General features: G+C 48.1%; 1 protein-coding gene across 1 annotated transcript; it reads left to right on the top strand.

The window, feature by feature from the left end:
* The first annotated feature begins 1049 nt into the window (after positions 1–1049).
* Positions 1050–21310, top strand: ARNT (aryl hydrocarbon receptor nuclear translocator). The gene is given in 24 exon segments (XM_030965259.1): positions 1050–1157; positions 5941–6046; positions 7440–7484; positions 8272–8316; positions 9213–9257; positions 11077–11290; positions 12174–12387; positions 12472–12537; positions 12655–12754; positions 13061–13126; positions 13234–13319; positions 13699–13775; positions 13936–14070; positions 14503–14577; positions 15355–15506; positions 16342–16452; positions 16630–16705; positions 17147–17270; positions 17564–17663; positions 18015–18168; positions 18369–18467; positions 18470–18530; positions 18994–19145; positions 19701–21310. Coding segments are annotated over 24 exon segments (2418 nt in total). The 5' UTR covers positions 1050–1132; the 3' UTR covers positions 19791–21310.
* Positions 21311–21978: the final 668 nt, after the last annotated feature.

Here is a 21978-nt window from a genome sequence, read left to right as displayed (position 1 = left end):
GGGGCCAGAACAGGGGGGAATTAATGGGGCTGAGGGGTCAAAACCACCCAAAAAAAGGGGGAAAATGTGGCCTTGAGTCCCCTCTGCTCCTTCCTTACCTCGCTGTGGCTGGCTCTGGGTCTCAGTCCTGGCCCTGCTGGCTCCAGGCCTTCATGAATTCTGCAGGAATGTGCCGGCATCACTTTTCAGACACAAGCCACGGGATCAAATTCCCACCCCACACCCCACTTCTACCACCGGGAGAAGGCTCTGGGTCCTTTCATGAGTCTTCCTGGTGACTTGGGGTGGTTTGGGAAGCATTTAGGAGGATTTATCCCCAAAATCTAAAGGCTTTGCCAGTGAGAGGATTTCAAGGTAGTTTTTTTGCTTATGTTGGAATGGACTGGGAAAAACTCTTGGAAAATGCATTGAACTGAGCTGCCCATTTGGATTTTGCAAGACAGCCTCGTGAAAACCCCAGAACACTCAAAATATGCCAAAAATCTCCTTCAATGTCTTTATTTTCCCCCTCTGAGTGAAAAAACGATCACTGTGGGAAGACAGTGAAACTTTGGCACCCCAAGAGCTGGGCTGTAGGGGGTTTGCAGAGATGTTTCAGCAAAGGATGAGTTGTGGGGTCCTGTTGGTGGCCCCAAATCCCAGTTCTGACCAAAAAAAACCCCATTCCAATCTAAATCCCAGTTCCGACCCAATTAAAATGTGCAGTCTGCATCCGCATCTTCATTCCCTGGGGCTTAGAATCCCAACCTCACCCCAGTCTCAATTTTAACCTTAATTTTAATCTTAATTCCAATCCCTATGTTACGTGACGTCATCAACACCACCCACTATAGCCACGCCCCCTGGAAAAGCCCCGCCTCCTTTTCGGTGGGGGCGGGACCTCGTCGCCTTCGCCCCGCCCCTAGCCGTGCCCTCCCCTTGTCCCCGCCCCACCTCTCAGTTTGGACCAATAGCAGCGCTGCATCTCCCCAGTGTCCCTCCCCCCGCCCCCCGGTTGAACCAATAGAAGGCCGGCGTGGTTTTGGCTCCTCCCCCCGCGCCGGCGGGGCTGTGGGGCCGGCGGAGGTTTTCCTGCGCCGCCATCTTGGATCGGTGGAGCGGAGCGAGGAGGGGGCGGCCCGGGACCCCCGCCATGGCCGCCACCGCCGCCAGCGCGGGTGAGCCCGGCCGCGGCGGCACGAACGGGGCTGGGGAGCGGGCTGAGAGCCCCAGGGAGTGCATGAGGGGCTGAGGGGGAGCACAGGGGGTCTGAGAGGACCCAAAGCCTCTCCCGGGGCCTCCAAAGCTGAGGGCGACCCTCAGGGGCGGGGGTCGTCATGAGGGGCCCTGGAGGGGCTGACAGGGGCGTGAGGAGGCCCCTGAAGGGCTGAGGGGGAAATGGCACAGTGGGATGGGGCACCCTGGAGAGGTCAGGGCTGTGTTTATCTGGATTTGGGGTGCTGGGGGCCGGGGGTCCCCGCAGAGCCGGTGGAATGAGGGACCCTCGAGGTGGATTTGGGGTCCCTGCACTGGGTTTCCATCATCACTCCTTTGGATTTGTTTCCCTTGACGGCTTCTGCCCCTTTTTCAGCTGTGTTTCGCTGAGGTTTTTTTCTTAATTCCCCACACAAAGTGCTGGCCCGGTTTGAAGGTTTTGCACAAATGTTTCTCGGAGCTCTGTGAAGCAGGGGAGGGCCTGGAGCACAATGTTCCCTCAGCTTGGGTTCCTCAGGCTGCTCCCCAGAGTCCTCAACTCCCTGTGCTCAGGAAGCTGGGAGCTGCTGATCCCTGATTCTTGCCAGAAAAAGATCTGATTTTATCAATTTTCTGGCTGAACTCCGAACTGAGTATCCAGATGAACCCAGAGTCTGTGAAGTCGTGATGGATTTACAGTGTGGTGGCTGAGATCAGAATCTGAGCTTTGTTTGTGGTTTGGTTTTTTTGTTTTTAGTCTTAGCTTGTCCTTTGTGGCTTGAGACACACTCAGGTTTATCCAGGAGTGTTCAGTGACTGCTGAAGGATTTTGGGGTTTTATTTTAACATTTCAGGAAGGTTTTGTGGCTTTTAGTGGTGAAAAAACAAACTGGGGACTCATCCAGTAAGATACTCGTGGGTGTGGAAGTGGAGCCTTCAGGGTTCCGTGGTTTTTTGCATAAGAAAGCTTTAAATTCTGAAAGAAATGAGAAAGAATTTTCAACATCTGTGTTTAATATTTATGATCATGGGCAGAGTGACCAACTTTTACACAGAGGGAGGGAAATACACAAGCAGTAAACATGGAGATTAAATTCTGAAGAATTCTCACAATAATGTGGGTCTTCTTTTCATTAAAGTGTTAAAAAACAGATTTCAGGGCTCCAGTAAATGCTGAATAATGCCCCAGAATACCCAGAATGTCTTCATTTCAATGGAAGAAACATTCTTTTCTTAATTTCTTATATTTCTTCTTGGAGAAAGTTCCCATGGGGATGAAAGTGCTGAGCTGGCATTTCATGGGAAACTCAAACAAACTAAAAACCTCCTGCTTGCTTAAAAAAAAAAAATGGATTTAATGTACCCCAGACACAGAAATTGAGATGTTTTGTAAATAAAAAACCATAAAAGCAGAAATATCAAAGCCTTGTAGTTGTGAGTGAAATGCAGAGTACTTTTAAGGCTGCTTTATCTGCTCCCAGACATTTTGGGGAGCTCACAAATGGGTGAATTTAAAGCAAATCTTGTGAGATTTCATGTCCAAACGTGAGCCTGGCAATTAACCCCCTGCTGAAGCTTCTGCAGCAAAAAGCACCAGTTTTTGTACAATAAAAATGTACATAAAATCTGCAGCAACCCCTCTCATAAATCACAGCTGGGAATATTTGCAGCGATTTTATTTTGGAGCCTTTTTTCCCTGTTGGGATGCCAGTGGTTGCAGCAGAGCCTTTCCCAGGAGAGCTGGGCTGGGAGCCTGGAGCACTGATGGGGGTTGGGATTTACATTTGCTCTCTTCTGGCCTTAATTAGCTCCAGCACATGGTGTGGGGAAACAGGGCTTGGTTCTGGGGAGGGCTGGGACACAGACCCAGCCAGGATTTTGGAAAAATACCTGGGATTTCTTGACTGGACACGTCCAGGAATGGTGACTCCAGAGCAGCCTTTTCTGGGAAGGAATTTTCCCTCAAACCCATCCTAAACCTGCCCTGGTACAACTTGGAGCTGTTTCCTCTCATTTTGTTGTCCCTTGGGAGCAGATCCTGGCTCCATCCTCCTTCCAGGGAGTGAAAACTCCTCCAGGAATTCACCTCAGCGTTTGGAATGGGGAGAAGGCAGAAATTTTGGGAAGGAATCTTTGTGTGTTTCCTGGAAATCCCAAAGGGTGATAAAGGCAGAGCTCTTCCCTCTCGTTATTTCTGAGAATTCTTCAGAATTTATTCTTCTAACAATCTCCATGTGTATTTCCCTCCCTCTTGCTCTCCCTGCCCGTGCTGTCCCTGATTTTTGGGAGGCTGTGGCCACTCTAAAGCAGTGCCAGCTCCTGGTGCCCAACCTGGGCTTCCACCTGAGCCAGGAGAGGGAAATGTTCCTCATGGGATGCATGCTGGGCTCCTGGAAGATCTCAGAGGTTTGAAAATCAATTTTCTGTGTCTGTCCCTGCATGGAGCTGGGCCCAGAGAACAGCTCAGTGTCACTTCCTTCCCCTGCCCTGAGAGGAAATCCCTTCCCCTCAAGAAAGGGATTCTCCTCTGTGCTCCAGAAACTTCATTTCTGTTCCCACCATGTTCAGATAGGGCTGGGGAAAAGGAGGAACCCTCCTGGCTTGCTTTATTCCCACTTGAAACTTCTTTTTGTTCAACTAAATACTTGGATCTCACCTTGGGACTTCACAGCAGCATCTGAGCGATCCAGAATCGAGCAGAAAGGAGATGGGGAAGGGTTTCCACCTCTGGTTTTTTGTTCTGCAGATGTATTTTAGAGCAGCCTGGTGTTTTGTTGCTGCTGTTGGTTGGGATTGTTGTTTTTGGCTCCTTCAGCTGCCAAGCCTCGAGCTGGATGCTTATTCCATACTGTAGTCACCCCTGGGAAATACTATGGATCTGCAAGGAAAAAGCTTCCTCAGCAACACCAGCTGCTTGGAGGAAAACAAACCAGGCTGGGAATGGTATTGGGGTAAAATATGGTTAATTCTGGCAGAAATATCCGAAATTTGGGAGTGTGTTTGCTGTGAGGTCCAGGCACACCACTGAGGGATTGTACAGCTCCACTTTTAGCTGTAAATAAACCAAAATGCACCTCTGGAAGTGAAATTAAACTCTTGTTGGACTGAAATCTGGCTTTGGGCAGTGGAGAAGAATTAGGAACCCCAACTTAAAGCCCATTTTTTCCCTAATTCATCAAACCTTGACCTCAGTTCTTCACTTTGTCCCCCCAAGTTGTGGCTGTTTCTGCCCAAGCTGCTCTGGGTGCTGCTGAGGGTGGTTTGGGAAGCCCAACTTTGGGGTTTTGGGGGTGTCTGGGTAGCTTTGGGGTCCCTGCACTTTGATAAAGCAGAAGTGGTTTGGGAGCTGCATCAGGCTCAGTTTGCAAAGGGTTGTGGTGGAGATTTTTGGGCTGGAGCAACTGTTTTGGGGCAGTTTCACAGCACATTTACAAACCCACAACTGTTAAAATAAGCACAGAGCTGACTTATTTCAGCAAAAGAGGAAAAAACTGTTTGTAATGGATTTTAAAACTCATTTTCTGATGTGGAACAGACTGTTTGAATATAGGTTGGGTTCTGATGGTGATGCTGGGATGTAGATTCAGCATTAAGCCACACTGAGCAAGCTCTGAACAACTGCAGAGCATGTTAGAGATGCTCCTGAAGAAGCTGGATTACGGGAAAATACAGGAAATGGGAATATACAGGAAATATATAGGAAAATGGGAATATACAGGAAAATGGAATACAGGAAATATATAGGAAAATACAGGAGAATGGAATACAGGAAAATACAGGAGAATGGAAATACAGGAAATATATAGGAAAATAGAGGAAAATGGAAATACAGGGAAATAGAGGAAAATGGAAATATAGGAGATACGCAGGAAAATACAGGAAAATGGAACTAGAGGAAATATACAGGAAAATACAGAAAATGGAATACAGGAAAATAAAGGAAAATGGAAATGGAGGAAAATGGAAATACAGGAAATATAAAGGAAAATGGAAATACAGGAAATATAAAGGAAAATGGAATACTGGTGTTATCAGGAAGACATGATTTTATTTCAACAAAAAGTGTTTTTTAGGGTGTGGAGTGAGAGTTGTTTATGATATAATCTGTTAACATATCCCTACCTTACTCTTTGCTCTTTAGGTTTTGGAAATCAGGATTCTTTCTAAAGGATATTTTATAAAAATCTGGTTTTTGTGAGATTATGATAATGCCTGTACCACCTGGATGTCTAGTATGAAGAAACATTCATGCTGGTAGCTTGATTCTTGACCAAATGGCTCCTAGTTTTACAAATATATTGCATTTGTAACATTCTAATTATGGGCTATTTAATATATACAAACAGAGTATTCTATACAAACAGAGTATTCTATACAAACAGAGTATTCTATACAAACAGAGTATTCTATACAAACAGAATATTCTATATAAACAGAGTATTCTATACAGACAGAGTATTCTATACAAACAGCTCTGCTCCTCCTCCCTCCTTCATGGTGCGGCCTCAACCCCTTCCCTGCTCCCAGCAGGCTCCTCCTCTCTCCAAAAAAACCCAAACCACATCTTTGAATTTGGCAGCCTGAGCTCTCCAGCTGAGGAAGCAGCGTGTGCTCCTCGGTGCAGCACATGAAAGGACATTGCCCCAAATCCAGCCCCAGCAGATGCTGACACACAACTCCTTCTAACTGGGGAGTGTTCCACTGAAGCAGAGGGGTTTGGAAGTAAAACTGGTTGATTTTTCTGATTTTTTTTCCGCTCCTGTTTAGAGATGGCATCCGATGTTTCCTCGCTGGGTGCAGCCGTTGGCTCCGGGAACTCCGGCTCGGGAGCTCAGGCTGGAGGAGCTCAGAGACCCAGCAAGAGACGGCCTGGGTGAGTGAGGGAGGAGGGAGGGCTGGGGGAAAAGGGCCTTTTTGAGGAAGTTTTGTTCTCCAGAAAGAGCTGTGGCTGCTTCTGAGAAGTTTCCTGCTTCTTTCAGGTGGGCTCTGTGCAGTCCTTTCCCTTTGTGGTCAGCTACCATTTCTATATTTCTGTGCTTTATAACATACTTCAAAGTTCTGTCTTGTAATTATAGGTTAAATCTGCATTTCTCTTTGACTTAACTGCTGAATTGTGTGAGCTTGGTTATACTTGAATTTTCATTTATTCTAACTCTCTGTCCACCTTGATGTGCACTTACTGTCCCTTACACTTGTGAAGTTTGGTTTCATTTACAGCAAGAAAATTTGATCAATATATCTATAAATGTCTCCCTTCTTTCAGTATCCTGAAAAATCTGTATGTACAGATATTGTTTTGTTACTTATACCACACTTAAAGAACGGTAAGTATGGTGTCCTTACTCCTCAAAGAGGGGATTAAGTGATATATTCAGAGGGGACTAAAAACTTTGCACCTCACAGAAGGAGCAAATACACACCAAGGATTGAGAGCAAGACAGGAGTTGCTGCAAGGCCTGGGGGAACAGAGAATTTCATTTTTGGGGCCTTACTCCAACCTTTGCAGCTGTGCTGTCCCTGGGAGGGGTTGGGGGAAGCCACAATGTGCTTGTGGGAGGCTTTTTGTTTGCTAAAAATGCCTTTGCAAATTCAAAGGGAGTTGAGTGCTTGTTCCCAGATTTCTGGCACGAGAAATTGCCTCGTAATTTTCGAGCAAACTGAAATCTGTCTCTGCACCCCTCCCAGTCTCTCAAACTCTTTCCTTGAGCCCCATTTGCTGATGCTCCCACTCCCCTGCAGCTCCTCCCATGCTGCATCCACAGTTTTCCATCCTAGAAGGAAAGGTGAAAACTCTTCTGTCCTTCCACATGAGCTGGTCAGAAGTGGGGTTTTGTCCCTAAACACTGCACAAACTGAACTTTAACTCCAGGAAAATTTTACCTTCCACTTTTTTTTTGTTTGGTTTGTTTTGTTTTAATTTTAAATGCACCCAATCCAGGCTTTTAAGCTGGGAATGCTCCATCTGTAGGCTGTTGATGGTCCCTGATTCTCCTTGGAGATCCAGGCTTTTGGAACAGAAAGTTGGGATTCAGTGGATGCTCCAAGTGGGTTTTCTTCTTTTGGAACTGTTTTTCCTTGCTCTGTTCCTGTTAGACACCTAAAAAAAAGCCCTTTCCAAACTTTGTTGGTTGTTTCACACAAGGATCACTAAATTGCATTGGGATTACTTAATTTTTCCTTTCAGGAATCATCTGTGGGTACAGACAGAAAAGTAACTTAAAGGAGAAACCACTTGGTTAGCAGTTATCTTTTTTTCTGTTTTTCAGGCTCGATTTTGATGATGATGGAGAAGGGAACAGTAAATTCCTCAGGTGAGGAAGAACATGGCATCCAGAAGTTTCTGTCCTGTAGCTGTGTCTGTGTGTTTTCTCTGGAGCAAGATCTCTCTGCTCCTGTGGCTTTTCCTCTCTGGAAGCAGTGGCAATTGCTCCAGTTCCTCAATATTCAGCAATATTCCTCCATCTCTGTGGCTTTTGTTACTGCCTCAGACATTAATTAATCCTCATCTGCTGTAAGGATGCTTCAGTTCCAGAGACATCCTTATTCCTGAGGAGTTGGCAAGGCTTTGAGGATCTCCTCATGATCCATATGGAGCACAGAAGAGTTGGAATATCTTGTGTCACTTATCTGTAGCCTCACTACGTGGTTTAGGATTGAATAACTCCAGAGATACTGGAGTTAACTCCAATAAAAACTCCAAATAACTCCAATTCCAGAATTCCCTGCATTCCTGTGCTTTAAGGAATGGTTTCAGGATGATGAATGTAGGATTTTCCAAGAGAAACCCTCGGATGGAGGTCCTGATTTGGGCTGTCTTTATCTTCCAAGTGCAATTTAGTCTTTTTCTTGGTATGGGATTAAATTTTGTGTGGTCCCACCGTCCTTGATTGGGATGTGCTGTGGAAAACCCCATGGAGGTGATGCCAGTAGTTAACCCATAATGTTTGGGGTGATCAGTGAATTATCCTGCACTGCCCACAGCCAAGTTGGTCTTTTTAACCCCAGGCTTTTTTCTGTGGCAGTTATTAAACTTTGTTTTCTGTGATTTTTGGGGAAAGAAGGAAGTGCAAACACTTTAACCTCTCCCCCTTCTCCTAGATGTGATGATGACCCGATGCCAAATGATAAAGAGAGATTTGCCAGGTAAGAATTTGATGATTTAAAAGCTTTTTTGTGCCGAAAAACCTTAATATGAGAGGGATCCTGCAGCTCCCTTCTCACAACCATCTCTCTTTGAAGGGATCCACAATACTCCTTGATGATTTTTGGACCAGTTCATTGAGTGTGACGATGACATTCCTCTTTTTCACCATTCCTTTCAGCTCTGCTCTTGGACTCTCATTCTTTTCTCCTGCTCAAGAAACTTGCAGAGATTTCAAATTTCCTGCTTAGTACAAGTTTTCCTTGAACAGAGTTTCCTGGCACACACTGGGATTTGTGTGTTTTGGAGGGAATTACACAGAAGTTCTACAAATTGGGGGTTGTCTGGAGATTGTAGGGGATGCTTTGATCAGTTTTTGGTGTCTGACAGTATCTCTGAGTGTTGGGACTGTGCCCATGGGATTTTTACAGCTATTTTAAACTCCATTCCCTTCTCTGGATGCATTCCAGCCCATCAATGTCCCATTTCCCAGGAGGGGCCCAAAAATGCCCCCTGGATTTGGGGCAGTCCTGCTGTTACCTTCCAAAGGGTTACAGGGAATTCCAAGCTGGGATTCTCCAGCTTTTTAAGTGGTTTGAGTCCTTCTGAAGTCAAGCAAATCAAAAATATGTCAGAAATATCAGACTCCTTCTAATATTAGAAATAAGCAAATTAGAACTAGGTCACAGTCTCAGAAAATGTTTTGAAACTCCAACACATCAGGCACCAATTGAATGCAGAATGTTGGAAACTAATGACTGTTTTATTTTATGGAACTGCTCCTCTGCAAAACAGACCTGTCCCTAGGCTGGGTTTCCTAGTCCATCTTTCCATTTTTTTTTCCATTTCTTTCAACTTTTTTTCCATTTTTAGCTTAGCTGGCTAATTTTATTTTTAGGTCTGATGATGAGCAGAGTTCAGCGGATAAGGAGAGACTTGCCAGGTAGGAGAATGGAGATTTCAAGCATGGACAAGCAGAGTTTTTCCTTTCCTTAATGTTTCTCTAGGCATCCCTTCTCTCTCTTTTTTTTTTTTTTCCCTCCTTCCCTCATCTGCTGCAGAGGATTTAACAAACTCCTGGAAATGGCTGTGGAATTGGGATTAGGAGGGGAAAGGCATTGAGGAAAGGCACACCTCATCCTTGGAAGAACCTTTTTAGGGAATACATGAAAGGATTTCTTTACCAAAGGCCACAGGGTAGGGCTCCTGCTTTCACCTGGAGTTTTGCTAACCTGTGCTAAATTCAGTTCCTCTTGTCCTGGGTCCCAAATTGTCCATCTGGGAAGGTTTTGTGTCCTGGAAATGCTGTTGGACTCTCAGAACAGGCAGGAAAATGTGTGTTAGCTCAGGTGTTTTCCTTCCAGAAAAGGTGGTGTCACTGGAAACAGGATTTCATTTTTCCCTGAGTTTCTGTTAGTAATTTTCTATTAGTTTCTATTAGTAATTAATGAGTTTCTATTAGTAATTAATGAGTGACTGTGCCTAAAACCACCAGAACAGTCACCTGGAATCCAGGAATGAGCCCTGAGGACACCTGTGCCCTTCATTTTTCACCTTACAGACTTCAGCCAGTTTTGGGCAGTTCTGTCTTTAAACCAAAACCTGACCCCCAGCGTGCCTTCTGCTGACTGCACTGAGCTGTGCTGAGATGTTTGAGGGGGTCAGGAAGGCACAGAGGTGTCCCCCAGGATGGGCAATCCCAGTTCTCCCACCCTTTCCTCGTGGCAGAGTGAAATGGAAATGTTTGGTAGCTTCTGTAGTTGAAGGATCTTTGTTTTTCACACCTGAGCTTGTGAGTTTATAGAGAATCTGCCTGACTCAAAGGTGAGGTCACTGAATGTGTGCACACACCTTGTAGTGATAAATGCTCCATTTTTGTATTTATCCTGTTTATTCACCTGCCTTTCCTTGCTCCTTCCAACACTTCCATCTCATTTCACTTCCCACCATGTGCTTCCTTGCACATGATCCATCCTTCTGTAGAGGAAACCTGGCTTTTAAGCTCTGTTTTGGAAAACTCACCTTAGGATCCAAGTTAAATTGTGTATCCTGGATAAAAGAACCAAGTTCTGGTCTGTGGGACTGATGGGAACCAAAGGGGTACCAAGAGCCTCTTTAGGTGGCAGCAATGGTCTCAGTGCCACCACCCAGGTGTTGCCTGCTCCTGGTCTGCCCAGCTCGGTTGGCCTTGATGATGTGTGCAGAAACGAGGTGTAACCTGCTTGGGAGCTTCCCCTGCTGTGGTGGTGAGAGGGCTCTTGGTGTCACTGAGAGGTGGCTTCCCAAAGGTCAGACCCAGCTAATTCAGCTCACTCAGAATCCTGGGGTGGCTGGGGCTGGAAGGAGCCTTAGAGCTCCTTCCCACACCTCCCACCAGCCCAGCTTGCCCAGAAGAGCAGGTGCCCAAATTTTAGCTGCAGACTGGTGGGTCTGATCCACCCTCAGATGGACAGTGTTGAGGTCACCTGCAGTGAAGTGACCCCGCTTTGGGAGCAACTCCTTTGGCTTCCTGCGGCATTGTGTGGTGTTTGGGGAAGGCCAGCCCAGGTCCTCAGAGTCTCCAGGTTCCAAGGAGCTGCTGTGACTTCGAGGAAGGTCCAGGTGTAGCTTCTCCTCCTTGCCCTGTCTCCACATTCCCTGTGCACGCCCAGCATGTGAGGCTTGATCCTAATCCCGACGGCGTCTGTGTGTGTGTGTGTCTCAAAAACCTCCCACCCCTGGCAGCTTCACCTTCTCCTTTTCTCCTCCTCGACCTCTGGCAGGGAGAACCACAGCGAGATCGAGCGCAGGAGGAGGAACAAGATGACAGCCTACATCACGGAGCTGTCCGACATGGTGCCCACGTGCAGCGCCCTGGCCCGCAAGCCGGACAAACTGACCATCCTGCGCATGGCCGTGTCCCACATGAAATCCCTGCGTGGCACTGGCAACACCTCCACTGATGGCACCTACAAACCCTCCTTTCTCACTGACCAGGTCTCTGCCCATACAAAAAAGTCCCTTTTCCTCTTTTTATTAAGTCACCTTAAGGCCCTGGAAGGTCACAGTGAGGTCTTCCTGAAGCTGCTTTGTGGGAATTGCAGCCCAAACCCAGGGTGTGTTTTGGCCGTGGAGTTGAGAGGTGTCAACCTCTCCTTTCTCATTGACCAGGTCTCTGCTCATACAAAAAGTCCCTCTTTTTATTAAGTCACCTTAAGGTCCTGGAAGGTCACAGTGCGGTCTCCCTGAAGCCTTCTGATCTCGGCCTGATGCTGCTTTGTGGGAATTGCAGTAATCAGAGGGGGGAAATTAAACAGTGAGTGGGGCAAAAAGTCCAAACCCAGGGTGTGTTTTGGCCGTGGAGTTGAGAGGCGTCACTTTCTCACTGACCAGTTCTCTGCCCATCTAAAAAGTCCCTCTTCCTGTTCTTATTAAGCTGCCTTAAGGTCCTGGAAGGTTACAGTAAGGTGTCCCTGAAGGCTTCTAATCTTGGCCTGATGCTGCTTTTTGGGAATTACAGCAATCAGAGGGGGAAATTAAATGATGAGCGGGCAGAAAAAGTCCAAACATGGTGTGTGTTGTTATAGGGTATGAAATAACATGATGTGCACACACAGCTTAAGGTAAAAAAGAGTATTTTTTATTTCTGCTTCTAACATTTATAGATTTTTAAAAGTGACAGTGGATTGTCCAATGACACTGGACAAACTTAAGAGTTTATCAAATTTCTCTTCTTCTCTAAAAGAATGCAAAACAATCAGTTATTTACATAAAGCGTGTGAGAAAGTTCGTTATAAGAACATAAACATCAGAAGGCTTAGAAAAACTTTAAAAAAACAGGGTGAGGGGGATGAGTTGAGAGGTGTCTGTGTGTCTGCAGGAACTCAAACACCTGATCCTGGAGGCAGCCGATGGCTTCCTGTTCATCGTGTCGTGCGAGACGGGGCGCGTGGTTTACGTGTCGGACTCGGTGACGCCGGTGCTGAACCAGCCTCAGTCCGAGTGGTTCGGCAGCACCTTGTACGAGCAGGTGCACCCCGACGACGTGGGCAAGCTCAGGGAGCAGCTCTCCACCTCTGAGAACGCCCTCACAGGTACAGCAACCAGGGCTGGCACGTGAGGGGCTGGCAGGCTGGGACAGCCTGCAAAGGACTTGGATTAAAGCCTTCCCTTTGTAGAGGGAACCAAGCCCTGGTGCCTTTCTACCAAGGATGCTGCAGCCCCCCCCGAGAATGCATCTAAAGGTACCACCAGTGACACTCGTGTCCTGCCAGTTCCCAGTACATCACCTGGCACCACACCTGGCTTGGTGGAAGGACTCCCAGTGCAGCAGCATCTCCTTTTTATTTCTTTTTATTTAGGTCGTATCCTCGATTTGAAGACGGGGACTGTGAAGAAGGAAGGGCAGCAGTCCATGAGGATGTGCATGGGCTCCAGGAGATCTTTCATCTGCAGGATGAGGTAGGAAGGAATTCCCTGGGGAAATCTCTGAGCCTAAAGCCAAACTTGCTCCCTAAACCTGGCCCTTCCATGCTTTTATTTCAGCTTTTTGGGCTCATTTTGATGTAGGCATGATAGAACATGGCTGAGCTTTCCCTACAGTCAAGTTCTTGAGATGTTTGTTTGTGGAAGATACAATTAGTTTCGGCCCCCCCTTGAGTTCTGCAGAATGAGGGGTTTGTGTGATGGAAATTCTTCTTATTCAAGATGTCCAGATTATTTCCATGTTGATCAAGAAAGATCAAATCCTTTCTAACCCCGGTGCAGGTGTGGCAACAGCTCTGTGGATCCAGTCGCTGTCAATCGCCTGAGCTTCATGAGGAATCGCTGCAGGTAAATGACACATAAATAACATATAAATATCCAACACATAAATAACACAGCTAAACACCTTGCCTCACCTTCCCCCACTGCAGCACAACCTCTTTCTCTCTCCCAAGGAATGGTTTAGGTGCAGCCAAGGATGGAGAACCTCACTACGTCGTCGTGCACTGCACGGGCTACATCAAAGCCTGGCCCCCAGCAGGTAACAATCCACCTTGTGTTCAGCTGGGCTGGGTTTAAGAGCACATGGTCTAAAGTTGCCATTCCAGAAGCTGAATGTGCCAGGAAGTGCTTTGCAAATGTATCTGTGACTTTTATTTTAAGATTGACTTAATTTTTGCAGGTGAAGCAGCAGAGGATGAAAATAATATTGAACTGTCTGATGTGCAGCTTTTGCTGAAATTCAGAGATTTTCATTCCTTCTGGTGAAAAAAGGGAGGGGTGGACACCTTAATTTACAAAGTGTCCTCATGGGGAAGAGTATTGAGTTACAGACCAGGACAGAGAGATGTCTTGACATCCGTTCCTCTGAATTTTTTCCTGTACTAACCTTGCTGGAATTTTTGGCCCTTTCCTCCCAGGTGTTTCTCTGCCTGATGATGACCCTGACGCTGGCCAGGGCAGCAAGTTCTGCCTGGTGGCCATTGGCAGGCTCCAGGTGAGTGCCCTGTTCCCCTTTTCCAGCATTTCCCTGTCCTGGTAGTCCCCAAATTTAAACTGTTCTGTCGGAAAACATTCCCTGATGGCCACAAATCCCAGTGCAGGGCTGGCAGCTCAGGGCCAGCAAGGGTTGGTGACTGTCCCTGTGTTCCTGGCAGGTGACCAGCTCCCCCAACTGCACAGACATGAACAATGTCTGCCAGCCCACAGAATTCATCTCCCGACACAACACCGAAGGAATTTTCACCTTCATCGACCACCGGTGCGTGGCCACCGTGGGTTACCAGCCCCAGGTGAGGACTTGAGGAGCTTTTTAAGAAAACAAGTGCTCTTTAAATTTACTGTTCCTTCTACATCATGGCTCTGCTTGTCCAACAGAGCTGGTAAACCATGCCCAGGGTTTAACCCAGACATGTGTTTCTTCTCCACTGGTTGCTTTTCCATGTGTTTTTCCAAGTGCTTTGATCATGGCAAGGCTGGGTGTCTCTGGATTATGTCAAATGTCAATTAAAGTCATTTTTGCCTCAAATTGAGTTAAAGATCAAACATTAATCAACAGCTGTTGTGCTTTTCTTTTAAAAAACAGCACACCAGCTCTTGTGCTTGGGTTGTGTAACAGGGATTTGGGGGGAAGGAGCAGGAACTACCTGTCCAAAGACAGATTAATTATGGAATCTGCCTGCCAGATGAACTGACTCAATCTCTCACAATTCCTTGAAAAATAGGAACTCTTGGGGAAAGACATTGTGGATTTCTGCCATCCAGAAGACCAACAGCTTTTACGGGACAGTTTTCAACAGGTAAAAGCATCACAGCTGCCCTTTGCATGCAGGGTGGAATTCAGATTGGAGCTCGTTCCGAGACTGGAATGTCTTGGTGCTTGCAAAGCAACAAAATTGACTGGAAAACCAAGAAGAAAAACAAAGCTTAGATAATTCTCCTGTGCAAACAGTTGCAGATTTAGTCATATCATGAAATGCAAAAATGAAACAGAAGCATCTGATGTCTTAACTCCTGAATCCAGTCTTAACTCCAGCTCTGGCTGCTGGTCCAGTTGGCTTTTAGGGCCAGGGATGTGGCTCCCAAGTGCCTGCTTGACTTGGCTGAAACCCTGGTTCATCTCTAGGGCCCAGAACCCGCAGTGGAGGTGGTTTTCTTGCCCTGTTGTCGTTACTGTTATTTCTGAGGGCCTTGGACTGGTGGCAGGGCAGGTAAGGCTGCCCCTGTGGTTTCATGACTCCAAAAACCAGCTGCTCATATCCATTGCTCCAAACCGTTGGAATGGGAAGCTACAGCATGTGTTTCATTTCTTGGAGGCTTTTCCATACATCTCACCAGTGCAAAGAGATAAGAGGAGTGAAGCCAAAAAAAAGGGGATTTTAGCTTCCCCTCCTGGATCCTTTAGGAATCAAGCTGTCCCAAGGGAATAGTGCCATTCAGTTTGGGAAGGCTGAGATGTGGTGGTCCAGGTTTGAGGCAAAGGGCCATCACAGGGGTCTGGGGGGGGAACTCGTGCTCAGGTTACTCTTCCCCACCTTTGATCAGGTGCTACTGATGTGATTGCATTTTGTTTTTAGGTGGTGAAGTTAAAAGGCCAGGTGCTGTCAGTCATGTTCCGTTTCCGATCCAAGAACCGGGAGTGGCTGTGGATGAGAACCAGCTCGTTCACCTTCCAGAACCCCTACTCGGATGAGATCGAGTACATCATCTGCACCAACACCAACGTCAAGTGAGTGATGCAGAGGGGCTCTCAGTCCACAATAACCCAGAGCTGGGCAGCCTCAGCCTCTCCTCAGCTTCCCATCAATTTCCACAACCCTGGGGAAGTTCCTAAGTCCCTCCGGCTCCCATTCTCTGCTGGGCTGTGCCAGGCACTGGAGGGCTACAAGGTGCAGGAATTGTCTTGTTGTGTGGCTTAGCAAGCTGCCAAAATTCAGCTCCAGCAGTGCCTGAAATGAATGAAATCTGCTTTAAAATACTCTTGGATTGCTGTCACAGCCTTCCCATCTTTGGGAATGGTCAAAGCTCTTTCCATGAGGAAGATCCACACCCCTTGCAAGGACCAAGAAGTTGTGCCTGTGTGTGATCTAGAGCTGCAGGCTTGGCAGCTCCAGCAGACAACCAGAAGGCTGGATTGCCTGGGAAAGGGAAATCCGGGATTTTTTTGCCATGAGGCAAAGTAGCAGTGCTTCCCTGCAGAGCTGAAATCTGCTGCAAGCCTGATTTCCTGCCCCATGTCAGAGCTCTCTCTTTGAACTTCTTCATTCCACACACAGCCATTCCCACATCCAGAACCCAAAAATCCCTGTGGAAGTTCAGAGCAGAGCAGCAGTGTCTGTGTGGTTGTGTTTGAGGTGTGCAGAGACTGAGTATGGAGGAGGAGGGAGCCTCCTATTCCATGGCACCACCTTTCAAGGAAACCAGGTGGAAACTCACTCAACCCTTTCACTCAAATGGGGTTTTTGCATCTTGTCCCAGCCAGCCACACCCTGCTACACACAGGACCCAGCTTTTGCTACCAGTTGGGACTTTTTCAATCTCTTTTTTCTGTGTTTGCTTCGAAGGAACTCGAGCCAGGAGTCCCGGCCTGCCCTGGCAAACTCCATGCCAAGGCCTCAGCTGGGGCAGAGTGTCAGCCTTCCCCTGGACATGGGCACAGCCCCACTGCCCTCAAGGTCAGGAGGAGCTCAGCTCCTTTTTCCATTTCCTGCTTTCCTCACACACCCTTCATTCCCAAATTCCCCTCTCTGCAGCCAGGACCTCCAGGCTGACAAATCCCTGGTGTAACCACCCAGAGCTGTTCCCTTGGGAATTATCTTGTGTTCCCCTGTCACAGACACTTTCTATTTTAGGCAGCAGCAGCCAGCCCAGGCAGAGCTGGAAGTGGGCCCAGGAAGGGAGAGCTTGGCTGGCTATGAGCACTCACAGGTGAGTCCAAAGGGATTTGGGCACTCCCTGTTCATTGTCCTGCACTGTTTAAGTCACACTTTTGCTGGGGGTTTAAAGGTGGTGGCACCAGGTTGAGGTGAGGTTTGAAGGGAAGGTGTTTGTTGGGTGTTGCTCAATTCCAACATTTATCATATGGAATCCTAGAAACATGGAATAATTTGGGTTTGAAGGAACCTTAAAACCCATCCACTCCCACCTCCTGCTGTGGGCAGGGACACCTTCCACCAGATCAACTTTGCTTCAAGCCCTGTCCAGCCTGACTTGGACACTTCCAGGGATGTGACTGGGATTCCTGAATGGCCCTGCTATCCCAAAAAACACATCAGAATCCCAGGAGTGGCTGAGTCCTGTGCTCACCTCCTCTGTGCTGAGGTGTGAGCAGCCCCTAGGAGGTGTGAGCAGCTCCGTGTCCCTCCCCAGGTACCTGTCCAGCCCGTGAGTGCTGCTGGCCCTGAGCACAGCAAGCCCCTGGAGAAGGCTGAGAGCCTGTTCAGCCAGGAGAGGGACCCACGCTTCGGGGAGATGTTCCCTGGCATCAGCACAGGTGGGTCAGCAGCTCAGGTCAGCTCCTCCTGCCTGCCCTGGTCACATTTTTCCTGCTTGTCCCTGTGGAGCAGTTCTCCCTGCTCCCAATCTGCAGTGGATGCTCTGACTCCAGAGAACCTCCATGTGAGTTCAGTAGAAAATGGTAAAGAAATCAAATTAAACAGGATTTAACAAAATTCTCTGGAGAAGGAACCAAAGAGTCTTCCTTCACACATACACATCTCTTCCAACTGCTTCTCTCCCCGTTCCTGAGATGTCCCAGCCCAAAAATGACTCGTGCTCTCTCCACAGATGAGAGCAAAGCCATCCCTGCCAGCACCATGCCAGCCAACCCTCCCCTCTTTGCCCAGGGAAACACCTTCACTGCTGCACGGCCTGCTGAGAACTTCAGGTGAGCCTCCACCTGTCCAGCTCCTGCCCATTCCTGTTTCCTCTGCTGTGCCTTGGACGTGCCCAGGATCTGGGTGCCCACAACCCTCTCAGTTGTTTCCCAGTGTAGAATCACGGAATCATTTAGGTTGGAAAGGCCCTCTAGGATCACCAAGTCAGAGTGTTAACCCTGTGTTTGCCACTAACCTCTGTCCCCAGGTGCCACATCCACACATTCTTGGGGCACTCCAGGGGTGACCACTGGGCAGTTACCCATCAATTTTTGGGCTCATTTCCCTCCACCGATGACTTGAGCAGAAGAATTTGGTGCCTTTTCCTCCTGGAAGTGCCTCAGACACGTGTTGTGTTGCAGGAGCAGCAGCATGGTCCCTCCAGTGAACATCATCCAGCAGCAGCAGCCCTCACCCTCCGGCCGGATCCTACCCCAGATTTCCCGGCACTCCAGCCCAGCTCAGGTCAGCGGGACCACCTGGGCTCCAGGGACACGGCCGGTGTTCACACCCCAGGTAGCACAGCCCAAACCCTCAGCTGCAGGCCCTGAGTCCCTGCTGCCTTCCAGACCCTTCTCTTCCATGGGCAACCATCCTGCTTCCACTCTCTGGCGCTGCTTCCTCCTGTGGGGCTAATCCAGCAACTCCTCCCTGAGCTGAGGGTCGGGGTGAAGCCGTGCCTCCTCTTCCTCTCCTGTGTTTTTCCTCTCTTACAGCAAGTGGCATCTCAGACAGTGAAGACTCGACCTCCTTCCTTTGGCATGGGGACATTCCAGGGCACGCCGTCCTCCTTCAGCTCCATGACAGCGACCGGGATGCGACGGCGTCTCCCACCACGGCTCCGTACCCAGCCCTGGCCAGCCGTGGCACAGGCTTCAGTGAGTGGGGTTTGGGGGGTAAAACACCTCTGGGGGGAAAGCTGAGAGCATCCAGCTGTGGTGGCATGTGCTCTCCATCATTTTTGGTAGATTTTGGGAGTGTCTAAATGTGGGGAGCAGAGTTGAAGCTGTGCTTTGGCTGACACTGATCACATTCAATTATCCTCCAACCACGGAGTTAGACTTGGGGTCCTTGTGGATCATTTCCAGCTTGGGGTAATTGGGGTCCTCCCAGCAGGTGAATTTTGAGCCATTTTAAGGCTGACTGGGAGTAAAAAACCCCTTTGGGAGTCTCTTTGTTCTATCCCATGGCAAACCCCCGAATTCCTGTGGCAGGAATTCCTGTCCTGTCACCAGCAGCAGCACCACACAGAGCCCTGCCCTTCCCAATCCCATCAGAGCACTGGAGAAGCCCCATTCCCAAAGGAGGGATGATTCACTGCCTGTGTTCTCTGTCCAGCAGCCACAGAGGCAGCGCAGACCCCGGCCCCGTTCCAGCCCCGCGCCGCCGACGCCGTGGGAATGTGGCCACAGTGGCAGGGACAGCACCACGGCCCAGCATCTGGGGAGCAGCACGTGCAGCAGCCGCAGCCCGGCCAGCCTGAGGTCTTCCCAGTAAGATGGGGCTTTTTAACCTCCCAATCTGGTGGGATCCACTGGTCTTGAAGCACCCAGAGCTTGTCCCTCTGGTTCAAATCAGCTGGGGAGGTCCCAAACTCCTGGATAACCTGATGGAGCTGGAAGTGGAGAGGGCAGGACTGGCTTTGTGTCTTGGTCTGTTGCAGGATCAGTGGGAAATTCCAGTTGGATTAACCCTTCTAATTAAAAAAAAAAGCTACAGTCTAGTGAAATTAGAATAATTCCTAAGAATTCATAATCATCTCACCCCAGCTTTCCCAGCAGTTGGTGATTATAGCTTAAATTTGCTGCTCTCCTTAAATTTCCCTTGGACACAGACCCTGTGTTCTCTTGGGAAAGGAACCAGGTTGGTCCACAGTATGTGTTCCAGCAAACCCATGATTAAATTACCCACATGATCGTGGAGCCATGGAATTGCTGAGGTTGGAAAAGCCTCTGAGATGGAGCCCAGCTGTTCCCCCGTAATTTCCAATCTAAACCTCCCTTGATATTCCAGTCTGGATCCTAAACCCTCTCCTTGTATCCTCACAGGACATGCTGACCATGTTGGGAGACCAAGGCCCCAACTACAACAATGAAGAATTCCCAGAGTTGAACATATTCCCTTCTTTTTCTGAATAAAACAAGCCTTAGGGGAAACAACATAAAGCTCTCTACAATATCCACGTGTAAAGGAAAACAGCTGAGTCTTTTTCTGAAGGAACTGTCTATAAACACTTCCCACCTTCTGGAAGCAGAGCTCCGAGGAGGGATGGCCTTGGAGGACGAGGTGGTTTGGGCACCTCCTCCGTGTGGGATTGTTCTGGAAGCTTCAGGACTTGACTGCCACGAGGCTGAAGGCCCCAGAGCTGCTCCCAAGTGGATTTTTTTTGGGGGAGGGATTCCTGTCTGGATCACAGACAGCCCTTCCAAACTTTTTAAGGTGGCTTTTGACTGTTTTTATTTCATTCTCTGCCGTGACTTTTTTCTATAAAACACAAAACTATTGGAATTTTTAAATACTGGAAGGAACTCTTCCAAGTGTTATCCCTGTAAACACAATCCTGGAGGATGCTTGAGTAAGAATCCATGTCCCAAGTCAGTGTTTTTCTCCTTTTTGGAGGAATTTTGGCTGTTTTGGAGGGTTGTTACAGCGTCTCCAGTCCAGTGTGCTCCACGTGGAGATTCCTGTGTTTTTCTGGAATCTTCTCTCTCCTGTGAACTGTGCAATGAAATCAGTGTGACCCATGACCCCCCTCGTTACCCTTGGGATAATTAACAAGCCATAAAAATATTACCCATGTAGCTTTCTTCTGGATGAATCCATTTTCCAGCTGATGGTTTCTGTGCTGCCACAAATTGATGTTTCAACAGGTTTTTTTTGGGCTAAAACCTGCTCCATGGAATTTTATCACATGTAGATGAGTTCCTTGTCCTCGTTTTGGAGCTGGATGGAGGAGAATCCCTGGATTTGAGAGAATTTTCAGGGAATTGCTGAGGAACTGTGTATTTTCACTACATTTGCTCACTCACCTCCTTAAAGAAGAATTCCTGCCATGGGATGATCCTGTTGCCAAATGACAGAGAGTAAGAGCAGAGCTGGAAAAGTAGGGAACAGAATGAATTTTTTTATATATATATATATATATCTATATATATAAATTTTTAATTTTTAAACATTGACTTGGAATCTTCTGGCTTTTTCCATGGGGGAAAAAAAAAAACAACTTGTGGCCAACCCTGCTCTCCTCAGGGGCTGGAAGAACCATTTGATTCCCTCTTGCTTCAATTCCAACAGGAAAAATGAATTTCAGAGTTGGACTGGGAAGGAAATTTGGCACAACAGCAGCTGGGGAAGAATCCCAAGTGTTCCTGGTTTTGTTTTGAGTGGAATGTGGCTGTTCCCCCCTTTTCCCTGCATGTTGAGGGGGGCTCTGGGAGCCCCAGGCTGGCTGTGAGTGTTCTCTCCGCTGGTTGAGGGCAAGAATGGGGAAACTCCCCCCTTTTTCCAAGAGCTGATTCCAGAGCTGTCATTCCTGACTAAAATCTGAAACCTTTGTGTCACCAACCCAGAGAGATTCCTCTTGTAAGTGGAGCAGGAAGGTTTCTTTTTCCCTCTCCTTTCCCCTCTGGAAAATTAAGACTTGAAGGTTTTGTTTTAATTGTTTTTTTGATTTTTTTTTAAATTTTATTCCAAATTTCTCTACGGATAAGTGGGAACATCCCATTGGAAGACATCCAGGGAATCTGTTCCCAGCAATAACCTCCTCCCCAGCATCCCATCACATCCTGGGCCCTTCCCCTTCAGTTCTTCAAGGAGGAGGAGGAAAATTCCCATTTCCCTGAGCCCTTCCATGTCCTGTGGCTGTATCCCTCCCCCAAATTTTCCAGATCCTGGGAAGCTGGAGCAGCCAAATCTGTTGGGAAGGAGGATGAGGAGGGGCTGACAGGGTTCCCAGGGGTGTGGGGGGGACAGGGACAGGCTGGGCCCGTCCCCCCCTCTTTGGGAACTCCAGTGTTTGTCCTGGGATGGAATTTTATCCTCCCTGGGGAGGCAGGAGCTGAACCCCCTCAGGTGTGTCCCAGCCCCAGGTGCATCCTGGGCAGCAGAGATTTTCCAACGAGAGATTTTTCCCCTTTTTCCAACCTTTGTCTCATTTCTGCCTCTTTCTTGGAGGAATGTCCCTAAATCCCCATCCCCTCCCCGTTCTGGCCCCCAAACTCCTGTTCCCTCTCTGTTTTTTTTTTCCCTGTTTTCTCCCTCCTCTCATTTTGCCCCCCAAACCCCTCGTGCTCCCCAGTTTGTCCCCGTTTGTCCCCTCAGTTCTCG

The sequence above is a fragment of the Camarhynchus parvulus genome, chromosome 25 (genome assembly GCF_901933205.1).
Source record: "Camarhynchus parvulus chromosome 25, STF_HiC, whole genome shotgun sequence".
In the NCBI taxonomy this organism is placed as follows: domain Eukaryota; kingdom Metazoa; phylum Chordata; class Aves; order Passeriformes; family Thraupidae; genus Camarhynchus; species Camarhynchus parvulus.
The sequence above is the reverse complement of the archived record's forward strand: the minus strand, read 5'-3'. Positions and strand labels throughout refer to the sequence as shown.